Genomic DNA, 22,300 nt, shown 5'->3' on the forward strand with positions numbered 1-22,300 from the left:
CTACCTATGATGTACATCTAGGCATCAGGCTGTGTTCTATATCCATATATATTAATGGCTTTTATATATTCAAAAGGTTCTATAGCTGTATGCAATGGTATCAGTTATATGTGCGTTGGATTATCTTTCCATGTCCTTGTTCCTTGGCATGGGACTGTGTGTCAGGAATATTTTTACAGATAGTTTTCCTTTTAGGTTGTATGGTAACCCATCTGCAGTTCTAGTGGCTTCTTTATTGGTGCTATACTGCCCTACAGAAGATTGTAGGTTTATGTTGTGTTCATGCTTTATGCAGGTTTCCTCACAGACAACTGACTTCCTTCAGACCAGCATTGTGACTTTTTGGGACTTTTCCCTGTGCTGGGCTAAAGTAGCTACATGGAACTGCTTTGGGAGAAGGGCCTCTTGTCTCTTTGGAGCAATTGTGGAGCAATGAATTGTGCTGAGTTAGATTTTTAACTTGCGTGCCACAGATGTTTTGCAGATGTGTTACCCTCCTTGAGTGCATCTTCTCTTACATACATGTGGTGACTTCTGATGGAGGAACTGCAAATAGATCCTTGCTAATACTGTACTACAGGTCATCTATTTTTGTGCAAGTGTCTTACACCTCTTCTGGAAGTCTGTTGTCAGGAAGTCAGCAGGCCGTCATCCATAATGGAATCTGTCCTGGTTACTGTTTGAACTCCTGGTGGACATTGCTCTTCGGAGCCCTTCTCAGCAGAGTTTCTACAACAGGGGCACCTTATTGGATACTTATATTTGAGGTTCACAATTCATCAGATTGCTCAGCATTTTACTTAAGTCTACTTCTCTGCTGGGCTGCAGAGTTCATGGGTAAGTTTCCCCAAATCAGCCACTCCAGGCATATTTGCTAGGGACTCTGTCCGCCCAGGATGATTAGCTATGGACTCCATCCTGTCAGTTAACAAAGACTGAATCTCCTTAGCAGGTGTGAAATTTATGTACTTAACATAATGACAGATCTGCCGAGAGAATTCAGTCCTCATTACCATACCTCTCAACCTCTTAGCCCAAGAAATCAGGACAAAGCTTGCTATAGTGGGGGTATAAATGCCCACAAATGGGACAGATTTTAAGTATTGGTCTTATAATCTTAGAAAGTTGCTAGAATAACAGGGTATGTATTTTCTAAAGGATATGAGGTCCGAAACGCAACTGTACAACATTATTTACTAATTTCATTCCTCAGATCATCCCAGTAATTTGCCAGAAAACCAAAAATTTTATGAGGACCAGACTAAACCTTTGAGGCAACAATCTGGACATTTTGTGAAAATCTGGGCAGTTGAAAGGTACGCTCATTACTCTCCTCTCCTCTCCTCTCCTTTCATCCTCTAGTATTGTGTGGACGAAGGTTTGTTGCAATATTCTTGGTCTTGCTTTCTTGGCTTGGTAGTAAATTGAGAAGTGGGGGAAAGAAGTGTGAGGTATAGTGGGAAGGAGTGGTGCTTCTGTACCCTGGGAATCTTCTATCTGCCGAGATGAACATGTGCTGCATGATAAACCCCATCAGTTATTGAAGGCTGAATTCTCCAAGCAAATTGGGTGTTACAGTCATTGTTTCTACATCACCGTCATTCTGTGAGAATGCTGCAGTTATTTGGAGAGAATGCTTTATATTTATGAAAACCAATCTGAAAACTATATATTCCAGAAAAGAGACAGTACTATTATCTTTACATACTAGTCCGGTTAGAAAGAGTTAAACTATAATAATTTGTTCTTTAGTTTTTTTCTGATACAGTAAACTCTCAGCTAACTCAAGCAACCAGAAAAAAAAAATCGAAGAAATACAATACACCTTTTCATGTGTTACACTTTCTGTCCCCCCCCCATGCAGAAACATACTTTACGTTTTTAGAGTTTTAGAGTTTTAAAAAGGAAGATAGGAATAAATTCCCTCTTTCCAGAACCTAAGAACAAGTCAAACCAAACAAATAGTATGGGGTACAGTATTAGTCAGGCCTATTTTTAATAGTAACTCTCAAGCAACCAGAAACTACAGTTATCTGGCATCTACCAATCCCCATGGATGCCGGTTAACCGAGAGTTTACTGTAATAAACTCCTAGAAAGTGTACAAAGACTTTTTAAGCAAACTGTTAACATGAGAAGTTTTGGAAACAAAGATGGGGTGCAATTGTTGGGCTTGTATTCATTTAATTACAGGTGGTTGAGAAGTGACATTGTGAGTACATACAAAATTCCAAATGATTGTGAACTCTTTAACACTTGTATTGATTAAACAGATATCGATGACAAATTAACACCAGAAATATGTCCAGCTTTTTATTTAAACTTAATCAGAAATTAAACATTATTTTAATTTGACATCAGCTAATATTTGAAACTGTTTTGTTTTGTCTGTAAATCAGCTCCCTCTCTTGAAGTGTTCTTATCAGAATCAAACACACTTTTTTGATGATCTTAAATTTAACATCTTATTGACCGGATTGCAAGAGCCTCAAAAGCACCCTTGTGATGCTTTGAGTTTTCTAATCTTAACACTGTAGCTTGTTATTTAAGCAATTTACTTTGCACATTTTTTTAAAGTTTCAAGGGAGTAAAATGTTTTTGATTATGTATTTATTTTTCATCAGCCTCTGCACTTGTTGGGTCATCATGAGCCAATTACAGCTGTAACGTTTGGACAAAAAAAAGAGCCATTATTGGTTTGTTCAGCTTCTGAAGATTATGTCATTATTTGGAGTGTTAATGAATGCAGAAACAAAGCTATTCAAGGTATGCACTCTAGTAATGTATTATATTTATTCTATGTCTGTACAGGGTCACACAGAATCCTTTATGCTATTACTTCAGGTTACCATCAGTCATGAAAATCTGTGTGCTCTATGGTAAAATTATATAAAGCGTTTCAGAAAAAGTCACAAAGAAAAAGCATTATTAGGTAAAAGGGCATAATGCAACTGAAAATCAAACTGCAGCTGTACTGTACAGTGCTTGCAAATGGATCAGAAATATTTTTGAAAGTAAAAATCAAATGTGTGTAGCATAGTTCATCATTGAGAAAGACAGCAGTTGCTACTTTAAGCCTTCCCCAAAGATGGTGATTGCTGTAAATTTTTTTTGACATGTTGAAATCAGAACTGTAAGATTCATTGTTCTGATTAATCCAGATATTTACTAAGTGAAAGCCCTTCAAGCACATTAAACTGGCAGATCCATCCATCCATCCATCCCTCCTTCCTTCCTTCTGTCCATCCATTTTCTAAACATCTCATCCTAATGAAGGTCATGGTGGTAGCAAGGTAAGCAAAAGTATGCTTGAATATCCTATCCCCAGCAGCACTCTCCATGTCATTCTGTGGGATCCTCAAATGTAATCTCTCCACTATGCCCTGTATCTGCCACGGGGCTTCCTTCCAGTGGCCCATGTTTAGTACACATCCCATGAGAGACTAGCCACCTCAAATGACTCCTCTCAACCTGGTGAATATGTGGCCATACTCTGAGATCCTCCCAGGTTGCTTAACTCCTCACTGTATTACTTTGATTATGGCCAGTTACACTGTGAAGAAACCTCATTTTTGCTTTTATATCTGCAGTCTTACCCTTTTTGTCACTACCCAAACCTCATGCCCATAGGTGAAGATGAGGATATAAACTAAGCTTTAAATTAAGAACTTCATCTTATGACTCAGTTCTTACTTTAGCATCACAGTTTAGTACAACACATACACTTATTTTACTCCTGCACCCACCTGCTGATCAGTCTTTCAAATTTGTCTACCTTCATTCCTGAATAAGTACTCAAGGTAGTTGCTGCCTCTCACTTGCAGAGTATTATCCACTATACTGAGAGAGAACCATAAACTTTGGTATAGAGGTGCTGATTTTCATCCTACCCAATTCACAGTCAGTACTGAAGCATTACAGTGTGCACTGGAGATCAGTATATGCTAAGAGGACAGTAATCATACCTCTCAACTGTCCTGATTTTTGCAGAATATCCAGATTTTTGCCTCAGACTTTTGGTCTGTTCCTCATAAAATGTATGATTTTCTGGAAAATTACTGGGATGCTCTGAGGACTGAAGTCACTTGTGTTTCAGACTTCATACCCTTCAGAAAAATGCATGCTAAGACAAATCCTGTTTTTCTAGCAACTTTCTAAGTTTTTAAGAGCAGTATTTAAAATCTGTCCCTATTTTTGTGCCTTTGTCCCCCCATTCTGTCAGGCTTTGTTCAGATTTTTTTGCCCTAAGAAGCTGAGACGTATGTACAGTATCATTTACTAACAAAAGAGATGAAACTATCACATCCTAAGACCTGATACTGTTTAGATCTTGGCTGCTCCTTGATATATGACCTATAAAAATCATGATTAGAAAACAAAATGGAACATAACATTTGACAGAGTCCTGTGCTCATCTTGAATATATTCTACTTAACAATGAGAATATAAGGACTGAATGGCATGCAGCAGTGGCCCTGGCACCTCATAGTTTTGTAACACTGCTCATAGGACTTTCTGGTATGTGTGTTAATAGATTTCCTTATGATCATAAAACACATGTAGGCAGTACTTGCAGACTCTTCAGTGTAAGGGCAGTGGGTTTCAGAGCCCTCGGCGCGACCGACTACTCTAAAAGCTCTGGAGAGTTGGTTCCACCGCCTCCTCCCGAGGCTCCCCATGCTACAATGCTAGGCCAGAAAGGAGAGTTACGCTGCCTTGCTCGGTAGTGTTGGTTTTTGTTGGTTTTTCACCGCTTGTTGTTTTTGGTTTTTTAGCATACTTAAAATATTATTTAGGTTTAAATATATTCTTTTTGTATAAAGATGTAGTAAGACAGTCTTCAGAGGTTTCAGCAGTGTGATGCTGTCAGAAAATGTCTCTGACAGACGGACAGACGGTCACACTTCTTTGCCTGGGGTTTTTGCTTTGTGCAGTACTCCTCCTGTGCTGTATGCCATGGCTTCAGCCCAGGAGTCCTGCAGAAAAAAAAAAAGTTGATCCTGGGTCCTCTTCTTTAAGCCTGAGGATTCCCTGAAGCCCTTGGAAGCTCTCTTACCCCTTCTAGGTCCCTCGGCCGACCTAGAGACAAAGTTAAAAGTGGAATAAGCCTATCTGAGCCGGCGAGTTCACAGCTCGGCTTGTCCTGGTTACCGCCGAGCGACAGCCCAGAATTCCCTGGAGGCCCGCCGAGGCAGTAGAACCAGACCTTCCCCCGGAGGAAGAGCCGAAGCCGTCCACTACTTGGCTCGCTCATTCCTCATTCTCTCCTGCTGTCCTCTGCTGTCTGAATCTCTCTCCTGTCTGGGTCAGCCCACGCATCTCGGTAGGCAGGTCATCAGTTGACACTTTCAAGTCACTAGCCCCTGAGTCAGTCGACTCAAGCCCCTACCATCAGCTCATGCCGCCCTGTCCTGACCTGCTCCAGCCCATATTCCTCCTCCGACTCCCAGGGCGCCGAACGGTGACTGCTCGGAGACCGGAGCCGGAACCGAGACTGTCGGCCCGCCGCCGGGTTCTCGTCGGCTCCGATCTCGCTCGGCGCCGATTTTCTTCTGGATTCTCGCCGGAGATCGGGCCTCGGCTGACTTTCCCCGACCTCTCTTCTCTCTGGGAGCCGTTCGGGCCCGACGGAGCCTCGGAGCCCCTCGGGAGCCATCACCCTCGGAGCTCAGCTCCAGCGGGACCTCTGGCTTCAGAGGACAGTCTGGCTGAGGTCACGCGGAGTGTGTTAGAGTCTGCCCCTCTCCACAGCTCAGCTCGCATCACTCTGGCTCAACTCCCTCACCGGTAGCTCCGTCAGCTCCTCCCTCCGACCGCCCTCCCTCCAACCTCAGGGAACCCCTCCTCGATTCCCTCTTCCTCAGAGACCCTCTGGCAGGAAGAGCCCTCGGAAGAGCCTTTGAATTTACCGAAGAATTGAGAAGAGGAAGTGTTTAGATGATTCACACAGATCACCTGACATTGACACATCTGAGACAGATTTTCTGACTCAAACAGAGGGAAATGGCCAGCCCCTCAGCCTGGGGAGGATCTGAATCTGTACCTTGAGGAGTTGGCTCGCCTTTCCCTCCTCGTGTTGTCTCCCCCCCCCCCCTCAGGTAGCTGTGTGCATGTGGAGGCCCTCGATTCAGTGGACCCCACCCCCAGAGAGACCCTCAAAGACCTCGGCACCATGACAAAAGGAGTTCTGTGATGCTATGGTGGGTAGCTGCTGCCACTAGGAAGGAGGAACTGAGCTTCAGTACCTGTCCATCCACCTAACAAGGACAAAGGAATCGGATCCATGTGCAAGAAGTGGATAGTCTGTTTCGCCAGCGAGCATTTATCGGCTGAATACCCTGTGCCATTTCACTTTCAATTTCATTGACTTGATCAAAGAAGCGAAGGCATGAGTTGAAAGGATCCTACAGGCTGCGAAGGTAAGAGAGATTTCACTAACTCCGCAGCCACCCTTAACTCCATAGCCAACCTCCATGCCTCCTTTCTACGCTGCTAGGATGGAGCGAGTAGGGTCCGGGGCTCGGAGGCCGCTTTCAGGCTTCTATGCCTGTGCCTTATGCACCTTTTATGAATGTGTTCAAGATGTTCTCCCCTATGAGATGTTTGGGATCAGCAGTCAAGCCGCCAGAGGCAGGAGGCGGAGTCTGATAGAGTGATCTGTCGGCCGCTGACCTTTTGCCGCCGGAGTCCGCTTTTCACCCTTTCTCTGACAAGTTCCTAAAGCATCCCTTGAGAAAAAACCTGAAAGGGGCAAGGGACTTTGCAGGGGGCAAGGTCGCTTCGGCAGAGAGGCAGAGGCTATATGGTCAACAATGGTAGACGCCTCGAGGCAGGGGAGAACCAAGGCAATCCCCTTTCCTCAGAAGCAATCCAATTTCAGCATCCTCCAGCCTTTTCACCTGCTCAAAGGTTCGAGGCAGTCACAGATTGTTTCAAAACTGCCCACAAGCCTCAATTCCCACAGTTCAATAGACAGTCAAGGATCCGAATCTATATTTATCCCCCTCGGAGGGATCCCCATCCAAATCCTTTCCAGATGTCTCAGTCCACCTGCTCAAATGGTCCAGGTTTTAAAATTTCAAAACTGCTGCAAAAAAGAGCAATTCAGCCAGATCCAGCAGACCAGAAAGGCTCCGAATCTACTCAAGGTTCGTTTAGTTCCAAAAACAAGGAACGCCAAGAAGACAAGGGATCAGGCTGGGAACCTGTCATTTTCAAGAGGGCAACAAAGATTTCACTCACTCACTGCCCCCTGGTGTCCCTCACAAATGTATGAAAGGATAGAAGGTGGACGAGACGAGTAAGGATCCCAGGTGTTTCATAATTGCCAGACAAGAAAGAAAGCTCCCCAGGCTGGGAACCAGTCACCAGTCATTTTCAATTCAGGGCCCTGCCTTTGTCTCACCCGTATTTCCTCGGTGTACTAAAGTCTGTTAGCTTTGGTCCTTCACCTGAGACTCCACCAGGTAGCTAGTTGTTTCCATATTTGACATGTTCCCCCTGACTACCACATCCTTCAAATATCTCCATGCCAGGGATTAGGGGTCTCACTCCTTTTCAACAACAAATTAATAAAAGCCAGCCTGGTTTTGTCGCATTTAATCGTACTATTACTTATGCAGCTTGCTCCATTAGCCAGAAGACTATGTCTGCAAGACTAACACATCAAAGAATAAAAGACATCTGCACAGTTTCAACTACTGCTTTCAACAACAACAAAATCAAGCAGAAATGTCAAATTGGTGTTGGTTCTCACTCTGTGTCATTATAACCTTCTGCCACCCCTCCGGCGTCGTTACCAGATTCCACATGCGGATCCTATCTTCCAATGGCATTACCAGGCAACATCACACCCGCACAAATCAACCATCACACATGATCATAAATCATCTCAGATGAGAAATGTGCTGGTGTGGCTCTGTTCTTCAAGACCTTGGTGAGACCCCTCACGTTTGGTAATCCTGGTTCAATTATCTGGCAGGGAGCACCCTGCACAGGGGGCAACCAACCGGCAGGACGGTCCAGGGCACATGGCACTCAAATTGTGGCACCCTTTTTATTTCTTTCTCAGAGGTTCAGAGTGCTTTTTTGCGCCAAGGAGCCCTTCAGACATTGCGAATGTCCAGGAGATGATCCCATCCAGACAGACAAGTGGTCTCTGAAAGACTTACATCAACAAACAAGGCGGAGTCAAGGAAGCACCCCTTGTCTGTAAGCACTCAGCAGATTGTGGCAATGGGCGATTTCGAATTACAGGGGATTCCTGAGCAGAGCCATTCACAAGTGGACGCCAATCCTCGAGACTGCCCGAGTGAGAGTATGCATTTCCTCCTGGGGTCTCCTCTCTCTCTCTACAGAGAGCTATCCTCAAGTGCTTTTTGCCAGTCACTCATTCCCTTTACCAGGCCAACCCAGCATTTTCCAGCAAGTGCCAAGAAGCAGGCCCCTTCTCCTTTTTTATGCATTTCCTCAGCAGACTAAGAAGATTTCCTCCTTCCCCCCTATCGTCCAAAGGCCTCATTGCTCCTTACTGGCCTCGACAGGTGTGGGTCCCCCTCACACATCAATTTCTATTGCACTGCATGGCATCTGGACCTAGGATCTTTTTTTTTTTTGATCCAGGCAGTCAGTCACGCCTCCCCTCTCTCTCCTCTGAACCTCACTGCTTGGTTCCTCCCAGGTCCTTTAGCCAGGCTCCCTCTCTCACTTATCTCCTCACTTTCCTTTTTATATTTTGATAGTTCCTCTATTCCTGAAGTGGAAACGCTTTTTGTGGAAACGCTTTCATGGACTCACATAAAGACACATAGATCCTTCCATTCCATCCTTCCAACCGTTTCCATTTTTTCCTGAACTCTTCCACTCTATTCATCTCCCAAAGTTCAAAAAAGAAATTTTTCAAGCTTTTCCTATTTTTCTTGTGGGTATTTCTGATGTCTTTGAATCTGCCTTGCTTTGTAAAGCATTTTTGTTTCATTTTTTTTCTCAGACCTCCTATAAACCTCCCCTAAGAAATAATCCTCCTTCCTTTGGGACCTAAATAGTTCTCTCATTTCTTCTCTTTCTCCCTCCTTCCTTCCAAGTCCTCCTGTTCCTTTGGAAGAAGCTCATATCAGCTTCTTATGGTTGCTCTAGAAGAGTTTCAGAACTTCTCAGCACTCACTTCTTATTATCTATATGTATACAGGGATAGGGTCATTTTCATAAGGACATAAATGCTTCCATGAATGAACCCAACTTTTGCTAAAGGTAGTCTCGACCGCCAATCCTAAACTTTTCTGATGGACCTCCCCAATTTTTTGAATATAAATCAATGATCTGAACAAAAAAATTACACTGCCTGATGTTCATCAGAAAATTGAGGTTTAGAAAAGATAGAACAAACAATTCAGAAAATCTGACCAAGAGGGTGTCTCCCCATGAAGGCAGAAAGGACTTTCTAGTTTCAGTATCTGATTTTCTTGATGGCTAACATCTTTGATTTCCCCCAAAATAGAAACCAAAGTCCAAAAGCACCACCTAAGGCCCTTCTTTAGCCTTCCCAGAGCTTTTTTCCCAATTGGACTTGTTTTTAGACACCATATTTGCACTACCGGGTTCACTTCCTCACACTTTACTTTCTCATTATATTTCAGATTTAGCTAGCAAGCTCTTGTTCCACTGTTCTCTAGTTGTACTTGTTCTTAGGGCCGCCCGGCGTTAGGTGCTAGGACGCTGGAAGGGACAGGGTCGCTGATAAGTTACAATAGATATAGATAGAGATAGACAACATAACAAGTTATGTAGTTATGTTCCTCTGTTAGTTATCCATGTTCTTTGTCTCCTTCCCCTGGCCCCCACCTCCCTACCCTCTGTGATTGTGAGGAGCTGTGATTGTACCCTCTTTCTACCACCTCTTTACTTTTTACTATTCCTGAATCAGGGATGTAGGTGTAATGTTCTTCCCTGAGTCAGAGGTGGCCTGTCTTCTCTTTGTTTTTATTAGTTTTTTTGTTATATAGTTTTTCTATTATGTTTTGGGTTAGCTTACAAAGGTTAGGGGAGGTAACTCTCGGGAGGTAACTCGTGCCTATAGAGGAGCCTCGAGTCCTTGCCGGAGCCGAGGGTCGCTCTTTTTTCGGACAGCTCTAGAGGGAGCAAGAAGGCGAGAAGAAGACAACAGCAAAGGGACAGAAGAAGACAACTAACACTTCTATTTTATTAATCCACTGTTTCACTGGCAGGATGGAATCTGCATTCCTCTTCCAGAATTAGAGGCTTGACTGTTGAATGAAGTCTCCAGCATCCTGGCATAGGCTTTTCTACAGAAGCTGAGGAACATAATTTCTCTATAATTTAAACATATCCTCTTATCTTCATTTTTGAAAATGTATCGCATCACATTTGCCAAATCCTGTCCCCACCTTCCATACAGCAGTGAAAAGGCATATTAACCATGAGACTGCTTCAGCCTTGACACAGCATAGTTTAATCATCACATTGACCTTCTTGATAGAAATAGGTGTTTTCCTATTAGGTGTTTCTTGCTCTACCTACTCAGAGGAAGGCACATCCACTGGATTTAAGAGTTCTTCACAGTACATGTTCATTATATTGATCACTGCTGCAGTAGCCTTAGCTATATGGGTTATATTGTGCTAAGGATATAACAGCCAGTCAGCTTCCAAAGCTTCAGAGCAACTACCACATGTCTAAACTATCAGGTAGCTCATGCTGAGATGAGCTGACTAAAAGACAAGTTTGGGTACCAAGCCCTTCAGAGATTTACTACCGCTGAAGAGTGTGCTCATCTCAGGCTTTTTAGGATCAATGATTTGCTTGTTCTGTTCCTTTGCTAGACAGAGAAGTTCCCTTTGGGGAAAAAACTTAAATTTAATATTTTTGCTTATTCTTTATACTTTCTTCTAAAGGAAAGTTATTTTAAAACTAGGCATCTGTGTTCTAACAGACTGTCATGAGACTGTATTGTTCTTTTAAACTGAAGCACCCTTTTTTTCTTGTCAGTTTAAAAGTTGTTTGTAGTAACTGAAAACATTTTTTTTCTGAGGAGAAATTGTGTGGGGCTGGCAACGTATTTTAAAGTGATTTTTACTGAGTTTATTTGGGAAAAACTGACTTTTAAAGACTTTATTTTTTACCAGTATTGTTGCTTGTTCTCCACAGGAAAGAGGCACCATTTTTGGCTTGACCATGGAACAAATTGTCAGTTCCATGGTTGGTCCTTCTTTCAGCCAGAAAAAAAGAAAAGTTAAGCAAACAGCCTTTGCAATCACAGCAGGCTAGCAATTTATATTTGCCACAAGTGGTTGACACAGCTGTGGCTATTTGTTGTACTTCAGACCATTCATCTTTTGCCCAGAATCCCTCTGGTGTAGCACCTACAGCCACTATGGAGCAGGGATTAGCCGCATCCTCTGCAGCTGTTGGGGTCCCATCAGTGTGCAAGGGATAGTCACTCTTGCAGTTCTGGGAGAGGTAACAGGGAAGGCTTTCCTGTTTTGCCAGAATGCTGTGTCCAGCCCTAGGAAAGCTGCCGCTGCACTAATAACACTGTTGACCCTATTTTTCCTGTCAAAAAGAAGCAGAAAACTAAGCATATATCTGCTCCTCCTCAAATTTCCTTAGACAGGAGTTGTTTACTGGGTCTGGCTCAGAGTTTAGTTCAGGCTAGTGATCCTTCTTGTAAGGTTGTTTCCTGTAAAAGAAAGAAGGATAATTCCTTTCCTGAAGAGAGTCAAGATTCTGAATTTGGATAGGAGGATGAAGGGGAAGATGCATGGTTTCTCCTGAGTTCTGATTCATACTCCGAGGAGAGCTCAATTTCTGATTCTGCCTGTGGGGATTTCTCTTTCTCCGAGACTACAATCAGAATGTGCCAGTATTTTCAGTGGGAGAACATTGATGTTTCTCAGTTCCTTAGAAAATAATATGAGCTGCTACAGAAGGAATTTCTAGATCCTGGAACCATTTCTCCAGTTTTGTTACATTGGAGGATGTGTGTATTATTGCCAGCAATTTTCCTGGCAGTCAGCCAGCTGCCCTGAAGACGGCAGATAGGATGTGTAAAATTCCTCAGTCTTTTAAGTCTTTATACACCCTTTCTAAACATAATACAGCAGCTATAGCTTTCGTAAATACTTCTGCTACTAAACACTTAATTCCAGTCTTACTATTTCTGATAAGGATTGGAGAGTTATTGATCATGGGAAAAATGTATGCTTTTGCAACTTTGAGAAGTGAAATTTTGAGTACATTCAAAGTTCCAAATGATTGTGAATTCTTAACACTTGTATTGATTATACATTGCAACTTTGATTTTCAGAATTTAGAATTGTCAGGCTCATATGCTAAGGTTTGTCCCAACCATTTGTGAAAGTATGAGGAATGTTTTTCCTTCAGTTTTTTCTTGTGAGGAAAAATCTGCTTTGAATAATTCAATTTCTTCTATTGTTCAAGTCACTACCCACTGTATACAGTGTGCGTGTGCGTGTGCGAGTGCGTGCGTGCGCGTGTGTGTGTGTGTGTGTGTGTGTGTGCATGCATGTGTGTGACTTTGTCGATACCTCTTCAAGAGCTATGTCTAGTGATGCTGTTTTGAATCTGTTTGCCTGGTAGGCCATCCCAGATGATGATAAAAATGAGATTTTAAATTCCCTTTTGGATGGAGATTTAATTTCTGGCCCCTCTGCAGAGGTGATCAAAATATGTGATGAAAAAGGTAAGCTAATACAGAGTATATCTAAGCTTTTTCATCCCTCTCTTTCCAAAATTTCCAAGGGATTCTCTAACTCCTCATCCAGTTTTTGGTAAGAAGCAAAATAAACAGTCTCCACAAAATGCAGGTGAACAGACATTTAAATGGCAAAGGGGTTCCAAGAAGAAGAATTCTGGAAACTCCCAGAACCAATGGCAGTCCAATAAGTCAGAATGACTAGTTAACAGATGTTATTCCCTTATCCTACCCTGATACCCTATTTTGTCTTCCAGAAAGTCTGAATCTCCAGTTTTCTCTTTGGCAACAGATAATTTCAGACAAATGGTTTCTGAAGACCATTCACCAAGGTTACAGATGGCAGTGGGAGGAAATTATTCCTTTCCAGGGGATAAGTGTTCATTTTCCAGTCCAGACTTTTATTTCCACCTGTCCTTCATCACAAACAGTCCCAGGGAGTGATAGAACCAGTTATTCCTTCCCAGGAGGGACAGGAGTTTATTCAAGGATGTTTTAGTGCCAAAGAATGAAAATGTTTGGAGACCAGTTCTGGATCTTTCTTTCTTTCCTAAACCTGTTTGTGATAGTGCCCCAATTTAAAATGATGTCACTTCACAACCTGTTACCTCTTCTTCCTTATTCAAGTTTCCTGGTCTCACTAGATTAAAAAATGTTTATCATCACATCTGTATTAATCCAGATTTCAGGTGTTTCTTAAGGTTTTGTGTGTCTGGATCACATTATCTTTTCCCTGCCTTACCCATTGGACTATCCACTACACCAAGAGTGTTCAGAAAGTGTCTAGCTCCAGTTGTAGCTTATTGCAGACTACAGGGTATCCACATTTTTGTCATATTTAGATGACTTGCATATCTTGGCAGAATGTTTTTCAAAGTGTCAGGAATCTCTCTTTCTCTGTCTTGGGTGATCAATCTTTTATGTAAGCTGGGATTCCAAGAGATCATTCAAAAGTCTTTCTTGACTCCTTCTCACAGGATTTATTTCTGGGGTTTCAACTAGACTGCACAATTCAGAGATTTTCTTCCATGGAAAAAAAAATCTATATGTAGATGTGTTTTGAGAGTTTTCCACTTGGACTTGGTTCACTTTGCTGGAATACCTCAGGGTTTTGGGTCTCATGGCTTCTGTGATTCTGATGATACTCCTGGCAAGACTACACATGAAAAAGGTACAGTAAGATATGTACCTGTAGTGTCTTTGATTCTACCACCTTTATTTTCTTTAAATCCCAGTGCTGGGGTTTGTTAGAAGAGAAGTCACTTGGCTGAGACAACAGATATCCTTTAATCCAGGTCTTCCCTTCGCCATCCCTTAATCCAGGTCTCCCCTTCTCCCTCCCTGTTCTAAAACAGTCAGTCACTGCAGAAGCCTAGGACTTTGCTTGGGGAGCAGTTTCAGGTGGGATAAAAGTCCAAGGTGTGTGGGACACCAAGGACAGATGCAAGCACATAAATATAAAACAGATGCTTGTCCTAATCATGGTACTCAACTCTCTGAATTATCTTTGGGCCCCAGGACCTCTTAAAGTTGTAACAGATAATACCACAGTCAGGTGGTACATCAGCAAGCAAGTACGAACCAGATCATACTCCATTTGCAGGCCCAGCACAGTAGACTATCACTCTGCAGGCATCCTACATTCAATCAGAACTAAGATGTGCAGCAGACAAGTTGAGCAGGACTTGGGAAAACCCTCACGAATGGAAGCTAGATCAGGGGATATTCCATGATTTGATCCAACTGTGGGGAGTTCCTAAAGCAGACCTCTTTGCCTGCTCTTTGAATAATCAAATGGCTAGATTCTGTTCTAGGACTGCATACAAAAAGGCCTAGAAGACTGATGATGTTTCTTTCATTTTTTTAAAAAAAGAAACTTATTTATAAAATTATCACTTATGACATAGGCAGTTATACATTTATATAAATGAAAACAAACCACATTGACATATTTTTTAGTTGCAAACATTATACATAGTTTATAATCTATCCAGTTATTGTCCATCAAACATCATATGGCTCATTGAATTCCTTTCTTCCCTTAAACCTCATTCCTCCTCCAAAACATTATTCTACATATATTCTTCCCACAATTCCCATTATTCTATGCAATTCACTCCTACCCTTTCCTAAAGATCCTACTTCCATTTGTTTTATCTCTGTTACTATATTCACTACATCTAGTACAGTTGGTGTAGACCTTGATTTCCATTTTCTAGTAACTGATTTTTTGGTAGCCACCAGAATTAAACTAATCAAGGCCTTACTGTGTCTAGTCTATTCTGATTCTGTATCACAGCTCAGCAATTCATTCCCTTGTTACATCATTTGCTCACCTAGTGTTTCAGAAAGAGTAGTCTGCATGAAATTTTTAAAGTCTGCTAATTCATTATACTCCGTAGAAATATGTTCCCATTTACCTCATTCATCCCCATCACACCTCCAACATTTGTAATCTAACTGAGGAAAAATTCTTTGGAGTCTTCTTGGGGTATATAAATACCTATACAAACACTTCAAGGCAAAGATCCTAAATCTTTTAGACTTTGCTGCATGTTTGATCTTTTATACAGTTGTTTCTTACCATATTCATTTGGAGCTATGCAACATCTTATAAGACTTTTTTTAATGAAAACCCTCAAACAATCCCCCCCAAAATGTAATAACTTACTGCTAACACACAAAACTGTGTACCAGTGGCGGCTGGTGACTTCAAATCAAAGGGGGACTGCAGGAGACAGCTGAATGGGTGGGGCCAATGGGAATGGGTGTGGCCAACTAGAAAGTGGAGGAGCTATGCTCAAAACCACAAAAACTGTAACTTTAATTAAATACTCTGCCCTGGGTGCCAAACCATCATTATAAGAGTTTAATCAAGACAAAATGAAGTGTAGAAGAAAAAACATATTTCAATCCATTGGCTGCACGACAGCTTACTTAATATCTAGATGGAAACAAAATGGTTATGAGGCATGAAAAAATAAATTACTTTTTAAATACATTACTGGAATGCTAGTCAAAATCAAGTATAAGAAAAAACAAGCAGCACTCAACTCAAACCACTTCTCCTTGTACTCCAGTTCTAATTATAATTTATATTCAGCTTTATTAAAGTACCAAGTAACATGCTGAAAGTAGCAATCTCTGTGATACCCCCACTTGTAAAAATGTTTCTTATCCAAAAAGACCTGCTGCCTGACAACAACTATCTACTTGTTTCATGGGGAAAACATGATCAAAGTAAAAAATGAAAAGCAAACCGGAAACAAGCTCAACATACATTGCTTAAAGGATTACTGCACAGGATATGGATCACACGATAGATTGGCATTCTGTTTAGTTTGCAGGTAAAGCCTATAATGAGCTCTTAAAATAATGTAATCCTGTCCTTTATTACAAATACTGTCATATGCATTTCAATACCCAAGGCTTATATGTTATCTAGTTTATGTAAGTATTCTCTGCAAGGCAACAATATATTTAAGTTACCAGTTGTCCAACAAATTCCAACATGTGAGAGATGCAGTCCTCACATAGACCTACCACGACAGCAAACCAAACACATAATCACACCTCTGGAATAAAATCCCAGTCCAGGTTAGGCAGAGTCCCCTCAGCTCTCTTCAAGAGAATCTTGATGAGTGGATTATCACTTCTGTGTCACTGTTAGACAGAGGCACAGTATACTAACCTCGAAAAGGGCATAGCAAAATAAATTTAAAATGGGTGGCGAGCCAAACACATTCTGGCTAGGCTTATAAATGCCCTATATGAACCTATGAACAACAGAAAGGCTTTCAATGTTGGCACTTTTTTAACATTATGCTTATTAAAACTTACTTGCATCTTACAATCTCAGACAAGCTTACCAGATGGTCATTAAAGCACTGCTACTTAAACACAGAGCAACAGGCACTTTCTGAATAATAATAAGCATAAATCAACAGTATAAAATATGACAGAAACCAGAACATTCTGCAAAATCAAGGACAGATGAAAAGCCATTGTAGTACTTGTGTCTACCTTGGATGGGGGGATAGTCTGCACATTTACACTGCATAACTGCTCCTTGCCTTGCTTGGACACATCCAGAGTCACTACATGGGGGAGTGGGGTGCAACAAGTATGTCACAATTTGAAATGTCTCTGGCTGACTGTGATGGCTTTGACACATTTGTCATACCTCTCAACCTCAGAGCAAGAAATCTGGACAAAGCCATACATAGAAGTGGGACAAAGGCCCAAAAATAAGGATAATTTTTAAATATTGCTCTTATAAACTTAGAAAGATAATAGAATAGTAGGTCTTGCATTAGTATGAATTTTCTGAAGGGTATGAAATCTGAAACTGAAATGTCTGTCATTATTTTCTAACTTCAGTCTTTAATGATTTGCCAAAAAAAACACAATTTTATGAAAAATGGACCAAAAATGTGATTCAAAAATATAAAATAGCCACACAATACAGCTGGGAACCTGTCAAAGAAGGGACACTTTTTAATATTAGTACTGCTAACTTGAGCAGCTGACAAAATAAAAGAATCTACATGCATTTCTGAAATAAAAGTAATCTATAACTGATTATTACAGTTATTTATTAATTGTAAACCCTCCATGTTTTCTTCCAAAATTGCCATTTTGCAGAGGGATTATTAGGAGAAGAGCAACATTTTGAGCCAAAATCGGGGACAGTTTAGAGGTTTGGATATGCCTAATTCTATAAAGCAATTTATTTGCATGTACCTCTCAACCTGTTAATGCAGGAAATCTGGACAAGGTCAAATATATGGGGGGAACATATAAACAGTACTAAAAATTGCTCTTGTATAAATTGAGACAGTTGATCGAATAACAGGTCTTGCTTTAGCATGCATTTTTCTGAAGGTTATGAAGTCTGAAACTCAGTGTCTGTCATTATTTAGTGACTTCATTCCTAAATGATTTGACAGAAAACCACAAATTTTATGAGGAACAAATGAAAAATAAGAAGCAAAAATCTATTCATTCTGCAAAAATCTGGACAGTTGAGAGGTATAGTTCAGCCGGGGCTGTCTTTGAGTTTGCTGCCCTTCCCCCCCTCACAAAATCATGGTCGAATGGAGCTTCCCTCCCTGCAGCCATTCCAATGAACCATTACTTGGCTATTTCACCCCATTTACCATAAACACTAATGTGCATACTGCTTTACGATTTATGATTTGGACTTCATTTAAAAGTTTTATTTTGCATTTTATAGCGCAAACACTAATAGATATCATATCTGCTAAACAAAGCAATGCAGTCTCACAATGAGAACAGACTTGGCATTAAAACTTCTCTGCCCTTGAAAGCTCACAATCACTGAAACAGCATTGAAACCCACATTCAAAGAAAATACATTTTACCAGTGGCAGATTAACTTTGGGTTTGGGCTGTTTTCAAATAACAGGCCCCTTGCACATGAAACATACACATGCTCTTTCATACACCTTCCTGATTGTATTAAATTATATTCCTTGTACAATACAGTACAGTTTTAGAGGGTGTTTTGAAATTTTACCAGTAAACAATGAAACAAAATTCATGCACCAGTAATGACAAAACTGCCCAATTCAGAACATTTCCATCATAAAAGTCTACTCAAACTTCTACGGTCCACTAGTATCATATGCACAATCTCTGAAGAAGTAAAAGTCATCTAAACAATTCCACATTAAAGAAGTCTGTAACTAATGAAGAGGTTGCTCCTAGCAAACAACGTTGTATTTCATTGTTTCATCTACAAATAAAGTGCATGTTACCCTTGAGGAATAAATTGCCTATCTTACACTAAAAAAATGATAAGCTAGCAATATTGCAATAGGGAATGGATGGCAAACTGATAACAGGTTCATAGTTACTAGGTATCTTCACCAAAAAGGAGTGCAGCATCTACCCCTTTTGCAACACAGTACAGTATCAGCAATGCATCTATCTACTGTGGGAGTAGACAATATAAAAAATGGTGCTATAAGTGCTCAAGCCAAACCAAGAAAAATAAAAGAGCACAGCGTTGCGAGTCCACAATCCTTATTTAATGTTAAAAAATAATAAAACAACCAGGTTAAGCGCTTTCATCAATTAGTATGACTTCTTCAGAACAAGTTGTCATTGTGAATTTTACATTTAAATACAAGTTGCTGGTCTGCCATTGGTTCTAAACCAACCAATTCCATTGATGGAAAATGAACATACTGGAATATACAAGCAGGAGTTAGGTGCAAAGAAACAGATAATTTCATCAGAAATAACCATATCCACATAACATAAGCAAAAAAGCATACAAGAATATTATCACAAAAGCACTTGGATATAACAAACATTGTTAACACTACTAAACTAGATTTGCCTTTTCTTTGAGAATTGGCATTATAGTAATATGCTCATTAAGCCCTGGTGGATAATCAGCAGCTAATCTTAACTGCCACAGTAACTCTTTCTTATATAATGCATTTTGCCAATCACCACCCCTTGCTTCAACTGTTACAAATTCAAGTATACCAAACTTAAAACATAAATAACCATTGCATACAATGCTATGCTTATATAAAGCATTAGTATATTTTTTATTTTTGATATCATAGAGATGTTCATATATTCTAGTTTTAAACATTCTCTCTGTCTTACCTACATAGAAGGAAGAACAGGTATTGCAGATGGCTATGTAAACTAACTTGCTGGAACAACAACTGCCACTTTTTAAGAAAACATGACTTTTATTTTTATTGTCAAGGGAAATAGAAGAATCTTGTAATGTATATGAACAATAGGAACACCTCCCACATGGTCTACTTCCACATTTTTTGTCATGTTTAGTATTACAACCACTACCTGTCTCTAATAAAGACTTGAGGTTGGGAGTAGAACCCACAGTCTTCTGCATCAAAAGCAAGTATACTATCTGTTGTGCTATTAACAATGCAAGCAGACTCAGCATAAGCAGCACTAAACTTTTGCTCCCCTGCAGCTCTCAGCACCTTGTAAAATCTACTCACTCAGTTGTATCTCTGAACTTTGCAGCACAAAGAAATCTGGAAAAAGCCAAAGTTTATTGGGGGGGGGGGCAAAAGCTCAAAAACCAGGGACACTTTTTAAACATTGCTTGTATAACGTTGGAAAGTTGCTAGAATAAAATGCTGTGTTACCACTATACATTTCACTGTCAAGCCTTAAACCCAGGACCCTGTGCAAAACAGTCAGAGCAACATACCACTATGCCAAATCTGCTGTTTTGTGAAAGAGGAAGACTGAAACTTAAATGGCTACCATTTGGTGAATTCAGTTCTCACCATAGCACAGCTGTCAACCTCTTAGCACTAAACACCTGAACAAAGCCAATAATGTGTGAATACAGCCCCCAAACATTCAGCGAATTCAGTTCTCACCATAGCTCTCAACCTCTTAGCAAAAAACACCTGGACAAAGCCAGTAACGGGGAATATAGCCCCCAAACATATTCAGTGAATTCGGTTCTTACCATAGCTCTCAACCTTAGCACAAAACCTGGATGAAGCCAATAATGGGGGAATACAGTCCCAAAAATAGGGACAAATTTCAAATATCCATCTTATACACTTAGAAAATTGCTAGAATAAAAGCTTTTGTGTTACCATGCACTTTCTGAAGAATATGAAGTCTGATATTCAAATGCGTGTCATTTTTAACATTTGTTAACCAGGAAACTCTGACTTGGAACAAAAGCTAATTTTTAGCAGAGGCCCAGGGAGAAACACTCCAGACAGACACATGTCTTTGTAAGATCGGAGGACACTAGAGGAAACAAAAACAGGGAGGGCATACAGACTCCACACAGAAGGTAAGGCACCCCAGCCAAGAATCAAACCAGAGAACATGTAGCTGTCAGGCAACAATGCTACCACTGCACCAATGCACTACTGGCTTTGCAATGACACAAAAATACAGAAACCACAGATTTTATGAGGAACAGAACAAGTATGAGGGAACAATCTGCAACATTTTTACAAATGGTGGTGGGTAGGGAATTCAGGCTCTTGCCACCTGGGCCCAAGGTACAGGTTTCAAGCCTTATTCTCTACCCACCACCATGTAGCACCTGGGGCATTTTTTACACACACACACACACACACACACACACACACACACACACACACACACACACACACACACCTGGGAGTGGTCCATTCATTGCTAGCTTTGTTCATTCCTTGCAGCACTAAATCCTTCCATTGCTAACTTCATTCGTTGGAGCACTAAGTCCTTCCTTGCACTAGAAAGCCCCGCGAGATGTCCTTCTCCAACAAGACTCCCAGTCTGCCGATGTTGCAGTCCGAGTCCGATCCCTTTCCAGTGACATTACAACTGCATAGACTTCTGGGATCTCTGCACTTGAATGCTTCTTAATCCTAACTGCTGCTGATACAGTCTGCGCATGCTCCAGACTGGTTCAGCAGCAATCTGGATATCGGAAATGCTGCTAGCACGCATGCGCGAAGGTCCGTTACTTGCGATCTTTTTTATTTTATTTTATTTTACTTTCTATTACTTTCTTTCTTTTTTTTACAACTGGGGGGTGTGTTACTGTGTAAATAACGTCCACACAGGGTGTTGTGATGCCCAACACTGCAGGCTTCAGGCCTTTACATCTCTGGAAGGGCATTATTTATACAGTAACACACATCATGGAAGGCATTATTGCACTTAGAAATGGGCTGTCTGCAAAATTGTTGTCTTTGACTTCTTTTTTTATTTGAATTTTATGTTTTATATATTTTTTGATGTAAAATAGTTCCTCCGCCTAATGTTTCAAACTTGCTTTAGTATATGTAAATGATGTTGAAGGAAGTATTTTACATAAACAATTTAACATTTTCAAAAATATCCAGTTATTTATTTTTTGGTCCCTTACTCCAAAAATGTGTGGTTTATTGGTAGTCATTGAGGTCTAAAGTCACTAAATAAAGGCATTCGTTTGAGTTTCAGATTTTATTTCCTTCAGAAAATGCATGCTAACACAAGTCCTGTTATTTAAGCAACTTTGTAATTTTATGAGTGATATTTAAAATCTCATCCTATTTTCAGGCCTTTGTCCCCCTTTATTTTAGTCTTTATCCAGATTTCTTGAGCTAACGGGTTGAGAGGTATGCAAACCTTTTTACTACTGTAACCAGTGGTCAATCAATCTGAGTTTGTCTGTCTCTCACACACACACACACACAGTCTCTCTCTCTCTCTCTCTCTCTCTCTCTCTCTCTCTCACACACACACACACACACACACACACACACACACACACACACACACACACACACAAACTTGCACTTCAGAAAATGCATGCTAACACAAATCTTGTTATTCAAGCAACTTTGTAATTTTATAAGAGCAATTTCCTATTGTTGAACCTTTGTTCCCTTTATTTCAGGCTTTCTTGAGCTAAGAGGTGAAAAGGTATGCAAACCTCTTTAATGCTGCTACTGTTTGCCACTGGTTGATCACTCTCATTCTTCATCATGCATGCACATACATACATAGTTGCCTTTGTATGCATGCACGCATACACACAGACAACACAGCA

The 22,300-nt window shown here is 40.8% G+C and overlaps 1 protein-coding gene across 1 annotated transcript in view; it reads left to right on the top strand.

Annotated features, from left to right (window-relative positions):
* Window positions 1-22,300, top strand: part of WDR27 (WD repeat domain 27) — a 2,477,832-nt gene that overhangs the window by 126,821 nt on the left and 2,328,711 nt on the right. The window contains exon 3 of the mRNA XM_044072816.1: window positions 2,624-2,765. Coding sequence (XP_043928751.1) covers window positions 2,624-2,765 — 142 coding nt within the window. The remainder of the gene's footprint in view (window positions 1-2,623; window positions 2,766-22,300) is intronic.

This window comes from Protopterus annectens, chromosome 1.part0, assembly GCF_019279795.1.
Source record: "Protopterus annectens isolate FY-2018-M chromosome 1.part0, PAN1.0, whole genome shotgun sequence".
Classification (NCBI taxonomy): Eukaryota; Metazoa; Chordata; order Ceratodontiformes; family Protopteridae; genus Protopterus; species Protopterus annectens.